We start from the raw sequence: 16,610 nt of genomic DNA, 5'->3' as shown, positions 1-16,610 counted from the left end.
GACATCTTGATTTGATGTTATCAATGCATTATGACTAAAATACTAAATCCTGTATCTCCGAGTATTGTCCAATCACCTGTCGATCTTTGTCGTCCTGTTGTTGGCAGTTGTTGGCAACAGATTTAAAACTTAATACAGTATACGGTTGTCCAATGTCCCGCATGCAAGTTTGTGCTGGTTCGTGCAAGGCATCGTAAGTGTTGTAAGGGATTCATGTACGATATAGGTGAAACAAGAAAGAAGAGGCTTTATTACAAATTGATTTCAAATAAGAAATGGAATCGAGTTTCACGCAATGGCGTGATTCTTCGGGTTACCGAATCGAGGGAGAATCTGTCATCATCTCTGACAGCAGCGAGGAAGAGGTTGTCGGTTGTTCAAGGGATGGTAATAAAGAAATAATCGACGAAAGCGCAGAAATCGATGATGATGATGCATGTAATTTGATCGAAGATACAACACCGACAAAGTAAGTTTCCATCGTTAAACTGCTACCGTTTTATCAAGGCTAAATTCTCATAAGATACTTAGCTTCATGAAAATAATACATGTTTGCTTGAAACAAAAGAATCACCGGACGACCGATGATTGTTTTGTTTGTGTGGTACATACAATGAGTGCGGAAAGTATTCGTACAATCTTAGCTTTATAAATTGAAATACAGGCAAAACTTGGTTGTTAAGTTACAATAGAACGTATTGTGTATTGATGCTGATTAATATTTATTTTCTACAAATATCTTTTTTTATAATAAAAAAAAACTTGTACGAATACTTTTCGCACTCAATGTACAAAATACTCCATGTCTTTCCACAAAGAATAGAAATGTGACCCTACGATAGATACAATATAAATATTCTAAAACTATCTATCAGCGTTTATTGTTGTTTTCGGGATTCGAACGTGTATTATATACTTGATAAAGTAAGCAAATTGATCGGAAATTGACCAATGAAATTATAAATATTTTAATAAATTCGTTCATTTTTGTAATTTTTACCATGTTGTACAGCCGCATAAACATAATTCCGATTCAGTTTTTTGAATTTTTCAATGCATAGAACGTTATGCAATGAGCAAGTTCATCAATGTCGATACATATTTAATAGGTACATTCAGAACGACAACCGCTCAATGAGCTCTTTCATCTGATTCATCTACATATATTTTAGGATCTAATAGAAAATGCGCCAATTAGATAAAAGAATTCATTGAACGTGTTCTTCTAAATGCATACAGTATTTCAACTGGTCACTAATGGATTTGTATACTTATATAATTTTTTTTGTATTGATAGGATGCTTGCCTCCAAAGTTTGTCTTTTAATTACATTCTGTATATTGTATTTATTAATTCAAATAAATTATTAAAATATAAATTTTAATTTAGATTATTAGATAAATTATTTAAATTTAAATTTTAATTTATTTAATGAAATTTTAATTTATCATCTGCAGATTTTAATATGTCATTTAAAACACTTAAGATCCATGATGCTATGAGCATCAAAAATTGTTAATCAATTAAATTCGTGATATTACTGCGGTAGTAAGTATGTATACGTCAATGCTGAAATATTATCAGCGTCGTGATTTTTGGGGGGACTACATACGCAGTATATAAAATTCACACATAATTATAATAAGCACTGTGATCTAGCTTTGACCGTTATAGGCTCCTTTCTTGTTTGTGTTCATAAAAACATTTTTTAATATTTATATATAGGGATAAATACAGTGAAGATGATCATACACCTATCGTTCGTCCATTCAAAAATTTAAATAGTAAAAAAACAAGAAGATGTATATTGGATTCTGACAGTGATAATGAACAGATAAATGATCATGAAGATAATGATGAAGCATATCATACGATTAATGACTTTAATAATTTTGATTCAAGAAAAGATTTTCATGATGATTATGATGAAGAATATTACAGTGACTTCAATTCGGAATCAGGTAAATATTACCAAGACTACAGTGTTTCCTTATTTAGTAAATAAACATTACAGTATTGTATGTAACACTTCGATTTTGTATAGTATATTAAATAAATTAAAAATTTAAAGGACTCTTTTATATAATAATAATCAATAAGTTAAACAAGGGCGAAGTAAGAGTCAAATTACAATTAAAAATCTAAATAACTCTGATAATTTATTCTAATATATTGCGAAGAATATCACGTAATTTTTGGCGTTTCGTCCCGGCTTCCACTACTGGACTCATCAGTAAGACCATTGTAGTGGAAGCCTACCTTATACGCCTTGGTAAATTATTAAATCGAGATTCTATATAAAGAGGTATACGCGTGTTTCAGCACTTACGAGAATTTGCGAATATCGATAGACCTCTGATGGCGAGTTGACGTAGTGATATTCTTCGCAATATTTATCCAAAGTAAGAAATATATGTGAAATGTCCCCCCCTCCTCAAATATTACGCGCCAAAAGATTTTCGATTTTGCAACACAGCTTTAATAATCTGAAATGTCCCCCATCCTAAATATTGCGCGCCGAAAGATTTCGGTCTTGCAACGCAACTCTAATATATTAAATATATAGTATATTAAATATATTTGCTACTGAAAAAAAATTTTTATTTGATTATGTGTTAATTTATACAGATATTTTATATAGTGTCCTATATGAAAATGGTAACAATACTTAAGAGTATATTTCTTAAGATCATTTTAAAATTCTAGTGCTAAAATATCTAGGATAAGTTTTTTAATTATAAATATTTAAAGCGAATTATATTGCCAAAATTTGTGTATTCAGATGTGATACAGCTAAAAGCGGAAGCTAATTGTCGCCTCATGTTAATATTGATATAAAGATTAAGTATGCGTTGATAAAATTATTAATGTTTTTAATTATATTGATATCATATTAAGAAATTATAGCATTAACATTTTGGACTAAAATTTTTGTCTCAAAATGATCTAAGGAAACTCCTCTTAAGCGTTGTTATGGTTTTTACGAGATATCTTGTATAGATTCTTTTATTTCCTACTATTTTATATAGAGTTCTGTTATTTTACGTAGATTCTTCTATTTCGCCTTCACGAATTAAAAATAAGGGTAAAAAAAGAAAATATGTTTCTCACGATAATACCAAAGAAGATATAAAAGAATTAAAACCTAGTTCTTCTAATGATTCTTTTATAAATATGAATTTAAGTGACTTTGATGAGCCACACAAACAAAATAATACTGATCATCAGGTATCAGATGTGAAAAATAAAACAATTTATGATGTACCTGTGACTATTGAACTTGATTCAGGTATTTTTATTTATAACATAAAATATATAGATTTTAATCTTGAATAGATAAATATTTTTATACACTATAATAACATTATATCTCAGACAGTCTAAAATTGAGACATAGCACGTTTTTAAAACAAAATAGGATAATAACAAGGGCAAATTTGAGAGTCAAACGAAACTTACAATTTAATTTTTCTTGTATATAAAAAAATCCTGAATATAATTAAATTTCGTATGCATACATGACATCGATCCGTCAATCCAATGTCAGCATATTCGTTCTCTCGGAGAGTTACTCATCGACAAACACACTACAAGAAAGCGAATTAATCTTTTGTAACAGCGATACCACGAACATTATTACATCTGATGAAGGCTCAATCCAGGAGCCGAAACATGTCATGTATTCATACGAAATTTAATTATATTCAGGATTTTTTTTATATACAAGAAAATTTAAATTGTCGTTTGACTCTCAGATTTGCCCTTGTTATTATCCTATTTTGTTTCGACATCGAGAATTTTGTTTATACTTTAACGTTTTTAAAACATTCAAAGATCTTTAAGATATCTTGAGTTTCAATTATGTTCTTTAATGTGTCTGAGAATTTTATTTTCAATATAAATTACAGATTCTACTTCTGGACAAAACAGCGATTCTGAAGTTGCAAAATCTTATGCTAAAGAAGAAACTAGTGATAAAAATATAGATTCATTAACAGCGCAGAAAAGAGCACTTACACTTTGCAAATTGGAGCAACTTAAACATGAATCAAGCAAGATGAAAGTAAGCATATAAGATATGTATGGTTTGATAATAAAAGTCCCGGATTGCAACATTGCAACAATAAAAATACAGATATCTCATATAGCAAAATGTTGGCTTTAAAAGTATTATAGTTCTCTATGACATTAATATATTTGACACTTTTTTAATTTAGTTGGAATAGTGTTTAGAGCACTCGTCATATTCTGAATGTTCTTAACGTATTGAAAATGTTTACAATATTTTTAAGCTTCAGGTACAACATGGAATCCAAAAAAGTTAGATGTAACGAGTAAGATGGACGACTAATTCAACTCTTGTCTTTGCCAAGAAAGTTGCATGACGACGTTCTTGCACACAAGGAAGTCATAAAGCAGTTTTTGGTCAAGAAAAGAATTGTTGAAATTAACCACTTATTCGCAGAATTTGACTTTCAGATTTCACGATATTCCTGAAGTTAAGAAAACATGATAAAAAGTAAATATTTTAAAGTGAAGGACGTTCAAAAAAATGTAACAACTACTCTCAACAATATTATAACTTTAGACTAAAAAAAATATATATATATCAGGAGACGTGGTAGTGTCTGCGGCCATGTTAAAAAAACTATTAGTTAATTTAAATTTAAAAGTTAATAATAGACACTACAAGCCTCTTATCCCAAGCTATGTTACGTCCAATGTGACCGTTTTAATGCATAGAAAGTTTTGATGTATTTTTCCCTAAAGATCATCTACAATAGGCATGTAATATACGTATATTATACGTAACGTAACGTCCGTAACCGTAACCGTGAGAAATCTCCTGTCGTCTACAATGGCAATCCGTAGCGGTAAAATTGGTATGATAACATAACGTAGTATATTAATTTAATAAACTTGTTGGAGTTTGTATTTTGCATATCTTTTTCGTCGTTTAGCTCGGTAAAAATATTTACGCAAAATAAATCATGGAGATCAAACAATCCAGAAAGGCAGCCTTCATAGCTTCCTTTTAGCTACAATTGCATTACAATTGTTACAAAGAAAAAAGAAAAAAAAATGTAGAAACGACAATACTGAGTTCGCTCTTTGCTCTTGCAAAGAAAAACAAATCGTCATTTTTATACCTTATTTCAATTCATTAAAAATCTTTCCGTAACCGTAAGAGTTCAAATATTGCAACTTTTACGGTTCGACCCACCACACCCCCTTCTCTCCCTACTACCCATCCTCACCACCCCTCTCTTTTGTTATATATTTTTAAATCTTTTTTTATATATATTTGTGATTTTTATGTATATATCTGTACTGTAAAAAGTGATATCCTAAAAAAATTATAGCATAAAAATGAAAAGGTCAAACCATGTTCAAAAAAAGATCCTCAAAAATTTAAACCTTTTTATATAGTAATAATATATTACTATGAAAAATAACTGATATATTATTAATTAAAGGTGTCAGTTTAAAGTGAACATACATAAAGTGTATGTATGTCGACCATCGTGCGGCATTTGGACAGCGCGCGGGGCGATGAGGTGAGGACAGCGGAAGGCGGAGGCGATTCGAAAATCGGCCGAAAGTTGTATACACTTTATGTATGTTCACTTTACTGGCACATTTAATTAATAATATATCAGTCATTTTTCATGATAATATATTATTAGATAAAAAGGTTTAAATTTTTGAGGATATACATATATATAACATTTTGTTATCTGATATGTTTGTGTTTTTCTTTAACGTGATAATGAATAATAATGAATTTAAGGTAGCTCTAGTTATGTCCAATGTACGGTCACATCAGTAAATACTACACACAAACGATAATTGTTTATATAAATGTAGGCCAATATTTAGCGAATATGCGCAAAGTTGGTATACATTAGCCTTGTCTGGAACTGTCTTTACGTATATTTATTATTATATTTATTATTGTAATAAAAAGTACAGATAATTCTGGTAATATGCATATATCATATATAAATATTCAAAACCTTTCTTAGCTACTACTCAGTGAAGTAAATATGGATATATTTCCTGATAAAGGACAAAAACTACAAGAACGCATACGTCAACGAGAAGACGAAATCAAGATGTTGACACATGAATTGGAAAATACCTCTTTGGTGCCACACTCCAGTAGTCGAGACACCGAAGGTGAAGTAGCAAAATCACACTTCACAAAAGAATCACAATTTTTTGAAGATGAGCTAGACTCTGAGTACACAAATTATCCATATTTGGATATTGACAATATACCAATGAGACCTACCACATCTCCTGAACTAAGACAACTTGGTGAAAAAGCACAAGCGACAAGAGATAAGGAGCTTGCTTTAACGGTTGAACGATTACAAGATTTGCACGGATCGCTCGTAGCTCGCCCATCAGAGAAGGAAAAAGCAGAAGATCCAAAGGGGTTGAAGGTACAGTTAATGCCGCATCAACAGCATGCCCTTGCATGGCTTCTATGGAGAGAACAGCAAAGGCCATCCGGTGGCGTTTTAGGTAAATATTTACAAAATAACAAATTATAATATTAATTACATATTAATATTAAATTAAATAATATTTAACTGATTTTGTGTTATCATTAAAAATGAATTTTCTTATAGCTGACGATATGGGTTTGGGCAAAACACTAACTATGATAGCTTTGGTTTTGACCACTCTTGCTCAGAAAGATTTTAATGAAAGTGATGATGAGAGAGAGAAAGAGACTACCAAAAATAAATCTTCACGTATGTAAAAGTTTCACAGAATGTTGTAGAATAGAAAAAAGTTTATTAATGTTGTTTGTGATAGAAACAAATTCATGTTTTTTTTTCAAATTTTTTTTTTCTTAACTTTAATTTATTTAAATTGTATACTATATATATATATATATAATTGATACTATATTCAGTATAAATTAACAATTTTGAAAATATACTACTTAATATAATAAATTTATTAAAATAAATATATGTAATTACGACAGATTACAAAGGTAGTACTCTAGTAGTATGTCCTGCATCTTTATTGTCGCAATGGGAAAATGAAGTACGGAATAGATGCAAACGTGGTCTATTGTCTGTTGAAGTGCATCACGGCAGCAATCGACAGAGCGCTCCTAAAAAGTTGGCGAGAAATGATCTAGTCATCACGACATATAATATATTATCTCGAGAATATAAAACCAATTCTACATTATATAAGGTATATTAAAGCTTATTTGTAAGTAGTATTTGATTAAAGAGTAAACAAATAGAATGTTAATCTTATTAATACGTAAATAATACAGAAGTTTTTAGTTTAATCACAAATTAAAATTTTATTACAGATAAATTGGAAAAGGGTTATACTTGATGAAGCGCATGTAGTGAGAAATCCCAAGAGTCAAGCATCTGAAGCAGTTTGTGGACTTGTAGCGAACAAACGGTGGGCTCTTACTGGCACACCCATACAAAATAAGGAGTTAGATTTATATTCCATACTGAAGTTTCTTAAATGCTCACCTTTTGATGATTTACGCGTTTGGAAGCGATGGGTAGACAATAAGAACGCTGCAGGTCATCAAAGATTAGCGACAGTAATGAAAACGTTAATGTTGCGCAGAACTAAACAAGAATTGATGTCAAACGGCGAGTTAGAAAATTTACCTGATAAGTCCATTGAGGAAGTGATAGTGCAACTCGATCAACAAGAACAATTGGTCTATGAAAAAGTTTTAGCGTATTCCCGTACTCTGTTTGCACAATTTTTAGCTCAACGTGCAGAGAAAGATCACATGTTAGATTTACACAGTGGCAAATACAATAAACCTTCTTATTTCTCAAACCCAAGTAAGATTTCACTTAAAATAATATGCTATAGGCTGATTGTTCCATCTTTTGATAAAATTTACCTGTTAGATAAGTAGCAAGATTATCCAATCACGTGCGCGGATTGCCAGATTTACCTAACAGGTAAACTTTACCGAAAGATGGAACAATCGGTCCTATATCTTGTATACTTCTATTCATCGAAATATATTAATATTTACTTACGCGCAATTACCGGTTTTTTATTTTTAAGACAAGGAGACTCAGTTCACAAAAGCACAAAATAAATTATTGGCATTGCATGCCGACGTGAAGACACATGAGATTTTAGTGCTTTTATTACGACTGCGTCAAGTATGTTGTCATCCGGCATTAATCCACGCAATGCTGGATCAGGAAGACCTGCAGCAAAGCGGCATAATGGATATAGAAAACGTGGACATGGATTTATTATCCCGAGTGCATAATATATCACTCAATGGAATCGATAATAAAGAAGAGGAAAACACTGGTGTTGATAGAAGAATAATGGAAAATCTACTCACCATCGACAATCCAGTGTTTGATGATGATCGTATTAGTTCTAAGGTAGGTGATAATTATATAATCTGAATGAACTGTATTTCATTTCATTATAATTTAATATAAAATGATTCAGATGAAGGTGCTACTTAACATGGTTAAAGACATTTTACAAAGAGATAACGATAAAATTATTATTGTTTCGCAATGGACAATGTTGCTGGAAGTCATAGCATCACATTTACCCTCGATAAAAGGTGCTACATTTAACAAGTTCACAGGAAAAGTCCCTATTAAAGATCGACAGGTATGCATTATAGATTGTCTCTCACTTTTTTTGTTTTTTGTTCAAGATAAAAATTGACAAATTTCGAAAAAACAAAAAACATGTGAAAAGAAATACAATTGTCGATAAAACGATCGCAAAGAAAAAAGCTTAAGGTAAAAAGGCAAGAAACAAGAAGCAAAGAACACGTTGTAAATTTGACTTAAAGAAACTTACGGGAAAAAGACAAAAGAAAAATGTTATAACATATATGTGCTTGGATTTGTATAAAATTTTCTAAAAGGAGGAGGAGGATGCCCACGGTATAGGGAAGTTTCTACTCTGGAGATGGAACCTTTGACATCGATAAATTCGTTTAGAGTATGATGAAATTTATTATCCAATATCAAATTCCATTTTCTTATCTGCAAGAAAAGTTGAAAAAATCATGTTTGAAGTTTTACGTTCGACCAATTTTGACTATTACTACTAATAATTTATCAACATTAAAGATTATAGTATTAGAATAATAAAGGTTTTCTTTTTCTTTCTGCTTCCACCATAGGCTTATGTATATTTTTTCTATAATTTCTGTCTGTCCTCGGTTCCTTATGTTTGAATACTATAATCTTTAACGATAAAGATTTTTTCAACTTTCCTTGCCGATAAGAAAGTGAAATTTGGTATTGGACAATAGATTTCATTATATTCTATAAACGAATTTATCGGTTTCATAGGTTCTCCAGGGTAGAAATCTATATCGTAGGCATCCTCTTTTTGAAAACTTCCAACGAGAGAGAGATCAAATTTAAAGAAAATTTTTACATAATAAAATTTTACACGCAACACATCCAATTAAGAGCCCAGACACAAGCTTTTGCATAATGCATAACGCATAGTACAGAAGAGAATCAGCTAATCAAAGTTCTTTTCTATGAAATGGAAGGAAAGGAGAGTTTTAGATTGGTTGATTCTTTTATACACTATGCATTATGCATTACGCAAAAGTCTGTGTTCCCCACTTAAACAATTCCATATTTTAAAACAAATCCATATCAATTTTTTTCAAACTTAAAGCATAGAAAACCTATTTTTTAAACACTTTTATGTTAAAAATTTTGTCCGATGTTTCGTCAAATTGCAACGCGCTTCAGAGTAAAATAAAAATATTACAAGAAATATCAGTTTTCAATTTTGTATAATTTAATGCCATAGGAAAAATTCAAACGTAGTTTTGAAATTTGTGCGTTTTAAAATTCGTAGTCGAAAACTTTTATACGGATTATTTTTTACCAAGATATATAACTTTTCGTGAAATATAAAAATATTAAGTTTATGGATAACAATATTTACGAGCGCAACTGTATTTTTATTGTATTTTATTCTATTAAAAAATTAATGTGTATATATATGTATTTTTTCTTTAGGGTATAATGGAATCTTTTAACAATCTAAATTCTGGTCCGAGAATTTTGTTACTGTCACTTACTGCTGGTGGAGTGGGATTAAACTTGGTAGGCGGCAATCATTTATTGTTATTTGACATTCATTGGAATCCACAATTAGAAACACAAGCGCAAGATAGAATTTATCGTTTTGGTCAAACAAAGAATGTTTACATTTACAAGTTTGTATATCGTGCTTTATTTCTACGTATATACGTTCTTTACAAAGTTTATTTTAATATCGTTTTGTTTCTATTTTTAGATTTATTTGTGTTAATACGATAGAAGAGCGTATTAAAATGTTACAAGAGCGAAAACTGCAGATAGCAAACAATGTACTTAGTGGCGGTACAAGTAACGCAATCGGAAAACTTACGCTAAACGATCTTAAATCTTTGTTCGGCTTTTAATCTATTTTTATATATAATAAATAGAATCGTATATAATAAAATATAAATAAAATAATAGTTTAATTTCTTTTTATTAATTTTATTTATCTAGATTATTATTTATGCTTTGCGCTTATTTTAATTGTTGACATAATTGTATTTTATTTGTTTCAAATTTTCTTGTGTTAATACATGCATGTCAATTCATATTTTTTTTATTTGTAAAGCAAAATAAGTGCGACATTTATTTTAAAATTACACTGGACTAAAGTAGATATTTTTTGCATAATAAATATGAAATATGTTGTTTTGAAAGTTGTACTAACAGATTTAGTCAATAAATTAAGGTGTATATTGCAATATAATAGTTTTTACTTTATCACATTCTCCTATACTTGTCATTTTTATTATCGGGTAATTTTAGTGGTACTTTTTTGTTAATTGTTGTATAACATGCAACTCGACATGCTGTATAAAAATATTTAATTCTCACCATGGAATTAAAAGATTAATTAATGGTGTAAAAGATTTTATTTGATTGAAAACAATTATTATTTAAATATTACTATTCAAATTAAACCCGATGTATATAATGCTTTATCGATATTGATATTTCTCTGTGGTCAAAATTTATCAATCTAGATACTTTTATTATAACTTTGTTAGACTTGAGTCTGATAGTTTAATATCCTTAAATATGTACCATAAACATAAAATATAAGAGAGAAAAAAATATTGATAACATTTTAATAATGCATTTCAAATTTCACACGTGGGCACGCACGCCTACACACGCACACGTGTGTGTGTGTGTGTGTGTGTGTGCGTGCGTGCGTGCGTGCGTGTATACATATATATATGTATAGTAACTAATGCATATTAAGTATATATACATCAACGTCATCATGCGTTAGCATGATGATCCAAGATCCAGCTTGATCGTAAATGGCTTATTCTCATCGGTCTTTAGTTTGAAATTCACGGTCCAAATAAGATTTTATATTAAAGATAACATTTTGGTGCTATTAGGATCAAGAAAAAATTGATTTGTTTTTACAGATGTATAATTTTATTTCTAGAAACACACAAAGAAAATGTAAAACAATAGGATATAAGCAATAAACGAATTGACTAATCACTCATTTTTTAATTAATTTTATTTTTATAATTTTGTCGGTTTTATAAACGATTGTTATTTTTTCTTAATTTTTTTGAGAACATTCAGCAGTGCCAACTGATGTAGTACATTACATACATTTTGATATGTTTGGAAATTTATCACTGGAGTCTGTATAATACAAAGCATTAAAAGATATGATTAATTTTATTTCAAAATAAATGACAAAAAAAAGTTATTTTAAAGTTATAACGTTTACATAAATACATGTGTTTATAATAGTTATACTGCGTATAAATAAATATATGATATATTATATAGTTTGTAATACTACACAATTATTTAAGGGGGAGTATAATATTCTTCGGTACAGTAACAATCATCAAATAATTAGTTAGTGAATAATTCGATAAATAAGTAGGGTAATGTAGATCTTTCTGGAATATTAAATTTATAACACCTGGAGGTATCTTAGATGTTGAAAACATATTACAATATGGTGCTATATTGCACAAATGTTGACTACATACTATAATAACACAGTTGCCAACAAATAAAGATGTTATCAGATAATTAAATAATGTAACTTCATTAGTATGACAGAGAGAAATTATACCTCTTGGTGCACGAATATAGATTTGTTCTAATCTTTCATTTGAACCGGATAATGAAGGTTTAAACACCTCATTTAAAAGTTTTATACATTTTGATATTGTATTTGCTAATAGATATTTGCTAAAAAAAAAAAGAAACTTATTAAAAACATGCATAGACTTAACAAACTAGTTAACTAGTTTAGTTTAAGTTTTAGTTTTTTTTAACTTTTAGTTTTTATTTAGTTAACTATAGTTATAACTAGTTAACTACTTAATTAGTTTGTTAAGTCTATAATTAAAAATTGTTTTTAACGGTCGAGCTGGATCTTAGGTGCTATTATAATTTCGTGTGAATTCCTTAGTAAAAGAAATCCATTATTTTTCCAATATATTTCATGCAAAAATAATGGATTTCTTTTTACTACACTTAATATTACGTATGTAATCTTCTAAACATGCGCCGAACAATTTTTCGATCTTGAAATGCTACGAAACTACCGCAATAATATCACGAGTTAAGTTATCTACTAATTTAACAATTTTGATGCTAATAGCATCTTGGATCTTAATAATGTTGAATGACATATTAAAATCTATAAATGACATATTAAAAATCTGTAAATAATTAATTTATATTGCAAAAAATACTACCTCGGCCGGGAATCGAACCTGGATCTCTGATATCAGCCTCGATCGGTAGTCTAATTGGTGGGACTCGCACGGAATGTCAGAGATCCGGGTTCGACTCTCAGCAGAGGTAATATTTTTCACAATATAAATTAATTATTTACAGATTTTTAATATGTCATTCAACATTATTAAGATCCAAGATGCTACGAGCATCAAAATTGTTAAATTGGTAGATAATTTAACTTGTGATATTATTACGGTAGTTTCGTAGTGTTTCAAGACCGAAAAATTGTTTTCGCGCGGTTTAAAAGACTACATACGTAATATATATGTATAAATTCACATCAAATTATAATAGCACCTAAGATTCAGCACGATTGTTAAAGGCAATTTCTCATTGGTTGTGTTTCTCACATGTGTACGATCCTATAAGATTTAGTATTTAAATATTGCTTATTAAAAATGTTATTGAGAATATACAAATATATAAATATATTTAAAAAATCTATAGAAATATATGCGTATAAACATTTTTTTAGTAAATTAACAAACATACCTATTGCATTCTAATGTATTTACAAGATTATTTATTAACTCTATTCTAGAACGAACAGGCATATGACTCCAACTTTCAAATGCTTCTTCAGCTGAATTTATGCATCTATTTACATCTTCCCTATAATAAATTAATATATAAACACAAATTTATATAAGTTTTATAAGTTTCTTAAATTCAAATATTTATTATAGAATAAGGAGTAAAAAAGAGTACATTCGAACCTTGTACAGTGTGCATATTTATCATCATTATGAATCCAATATATATCACTCACAGGCTCTTTCCATGTACCATTATAAAAATGATTGTAAACTGTATATATATTCTCTGTATATATATTCAAATTTATTTTATTTCCATCTTTAGGTTGTGCATCATAATTGGGATATGAATTAGAAAAAATAAATTGTTTTTTCTTTAAAGGAAACTGAATATCAGTACCAAATTCCAAATATGCATTTATAAATATAACGTCGTTCTGTTTAAAATAGAAATTGTTTTGATAAGATTTTAAATAGTTTAGGCAATTGTATTATATCATTTAAGTTATATTACTTGTAACTGCATTGCTAATACTTTTGCAGATGTAATGTTTTCTGACCATATAGACATCATATTGAAACATGATGAAAAATCTTTGCAGTGTGTAAATAATTCATTCGTTAAACGAAATATAAAAATAGGCAAATTCACGGTTGAAAAATATCTACAATTTTTTTCTAGAAGCCATAAAAATTTCTGTTTTATTGATTCCTGGATAAAAATTTTCTTTACTCGTAACAGAAAACAAGGTGTAATCTTCAAATAGGTAATAACTGCATACAAGTCTGAATCTTCGAACACAATCATCTCTACGGTGTAATCTGTATAAATTTTAAGAAGCTCTTTCTTAATTATGGTATTATTTTTAGAAAGAAAATAATTTTAAATTATGTTTTATAAATGTTATGTTTACTTGAAATTAGTCGCTCATATAATCCATCTATATCTGTCAAAGAAGAATTATCGCTAAAAAATATATAATTGTTTATAAAACAGACATTAAATGTTACCTTTAACATGATAAAAAGTATGAATATATTTAATAAATAATAGTACAACATTAAGTATTTTTGGATAATTACATAATAGCCCTTTTCAAAAATAATGGAATTTTATCTTCTTCACATATAATAAACATTAAATATATTATATTGAAAACATTCATATTGACTAAAAGCTCTAAAAACAGAAAAAAAGTATTTCTATATAAATAATTCAATGTTTCATTATTATAAGTTGTTTTATAAAAATAATAAAGAGAAACAGGGCTACGAGCCAATAAATACTTTAAAATCTTTAATTTATTCTAATATATCACGTTATAATTTTGGCGTTTTGTCCCGCGGCTTCCACTACTGGACTCGTCAGTAAGATATTGTAGTAGAAGCTTTTACCTTAGACGCCTGGGAGAGTTATTCAATCAAGATTCTATATGAAGAGATATACGCGTGTATAATAGCACTTATATGAGAATTTGCGAATATTGTTAGACCTCTGATGGAGGGTCGACGTAGTAATATTCTTCGCAATATTTATCAAAGTAAGAATAACGTCTCGCATTTAGACTGACATGTAATTTAAATTAATAATTAACCCATATATACATATAGTCCCCCCAAATTGCGCACCGATCAACAATCGTCGGTCTTGAAACGCAACTCTAATAATCTGAAAACGCATATCTTAGCCCGCATAAATTAAAATATGTTTTTAATATGGCTCAATAAATTATTTTACAAAAATAATATGAAGAATATATAAAGATACAAATTCAAAACAGTATATCAATTGTATATTATAATTGCACAATCACGAAATTATTATCATACGTATAAAACTCACGATCAAATATCATTTTTATTGAAATAGTATAAAAATTATTAAGAAGAGTAGTAATAATATCCACATGATTACAAGCAGATTTGAAAACAGATAAATTCTTTTCTATTACAGAAACTGTTTGACGGAATCTATAAATGCGGAAAAAGAAAAGAAATAAAAAATATAGAAACAGTTTTACATTTTTACGTTATTCTTAATTTAGAAATAAGTATTTATGTATTCACCTATCTGAAAAATTGTCATTATCCTTGAATTTCAGATTTTCGTGTAAAGTAGATATCTTGTTTAGTGCTTCCTAACACATACATAAAAACAGTATAAAACATTCTATACAATATAGTTTATACAATATAGATTAAGCTTATCAATATTATATTTCACAATTTCTCAATATATTATTTATATTCACGTATTCACCTGCTTGTTGATCTCATCATATATTAAGATTTTGTAATATCGATTTATAGCATTTATTCGCTTACACATTTTATTGATTAATTAATTTTTACCAATATTTGAAGAAGTATGTGTATCTCGTTATCTTCGACAATGAAAATAAATGAAGATGATTTTTTGAAAAGAAAACACTTTGATTTGAAACAATCAACTGATAATCAGAGAAGCGTTCTATATAGATAATCTTTCTATACATTACATATAGCTAATAACACTAAAGATCAAACAAATAAATATCACGTGACCTGAACAATATAACGTACGTATCTGAACAGTACATATAATAATAATGTCTAAAATTAGGACATAAAACAGCTTATATGTGTGTCTAGATATAACTTTACATCCCAGACAAAAATTTTTCTTAGAATTCCTTATATAATATTTTTCAAAATTTTTCAGATTTTTTATACAAAATATAAAACATTGGAAAGTACTGAAAAAGTCTAATATCTTTTATAAAATTTTCTGTTTGCTGTAGAAATAGTACCAAAATTGTATGGTCTTCAGTCAAAGAATAAAATAATTTTATTCGCACTCTGGATATATATGAAAATGACACATAAAATCAAAACATCTCTATTACTTGATATCTTAAATTGATATTATTTATTATTTTTTACATTATTCATTATTTTATCTGTCACTTAAAATGGCCACATTTTAGAAATAAGAAGATTATTATTATAATGTATATAATTGTAAATTTATTTATCTTAACACGAACTAGAGTAGCTGATCAGATCACCTATAAGTTCTTGATTTTTAATCTGTTGAACTTTTAATTATTAATAATTTTGTCTTGTACAACGTAAAAAGAAAAGTTATAGAAGAAAAATAAATTATATGATTAGAAATACTGTTTTGTGTAATTTTACTGATAAGATAATTAATATTTAATTATAAACTAGATTATAAAGT

The 16,610-nt window shown here is 28.5% G+C and overlaps 1 protein-coding gene across 1 annotated transcript; it reads left to right on the top strand.

The window, feature by feature from the left end:
• The first annotated feature begins 149 nt into the window (after nt 1–149).
• lds (transcription termination factor lodestar) lies at nt 150–10,468 on the top strand. The gene is made up of 12 exons (XM_018540501.1): nt 150–469; nt 1,726–1,961; nt 3,050–3,289; nt 3,909–4,063; nt 6,027–6,531; nt 6,639–6,764; nt 7,004–7,221; nt 7,346–7,847; nt 8,080–8,414; nt 8,485–8,655; nt 10,041–10,240; nt 10,321–10,468. The coding sequence occupies exons 1-12, from the start codon at nt 276–278 to the stop codon at nt 10,466–10,468; spliced, it is 3,030 nt and encodes a 1,009-aa protein (XP_018396003.1). The 5' UTR covers nt 150–275.
• The last annotated feature ends 6,142 nt before the right edge of the window (nt 10,469–16,610 follow it).

This window comes from Cyphomyrmex costatus, unplaced genomic scaffold (assembly GCF_001594065.2).
Source record: "Cyphomyrmex costatus isolate MS0001 unplaced genomic scaffold, Ccosl1.0 scaffold254, whole genome shotgun sequence".
Taxonomy (NCBI): domain Eukaryota; kingdom Metazoa; phylum Arthropoda; class Insecta; order Hymenoptera; family Formicidae; genus Cyphomyrmex; species Cyphomyrmex costatus.
The sequence above is the reverse complement of the archived record's forward strand: the minus strand, read 5'-3'. Positions and strand labels throughout refer to the sequence as shown.

Coding starts and splice junctions, on each gene's coding strand:
- lds (XM_018540501.1), top strand. CDS start 276: ATGGAATCGAGTTTCACGCAATGGCGTGATTCTTCGGGTTACCGAATC. Junction 470..1,725: donor GAAGATACAACACCGACAAA/GTAAGTTTCCAT, acceptor ATTTATATATAG/GGATAAATACAGTGAAGATG. Junction 4,064..6,026: donor ATGAATCAAGCAAGATGAAA/GTAAGCATATAA, acceptor AACCTTTCTTAG/CTACTACTCAGTGAAGTAAA.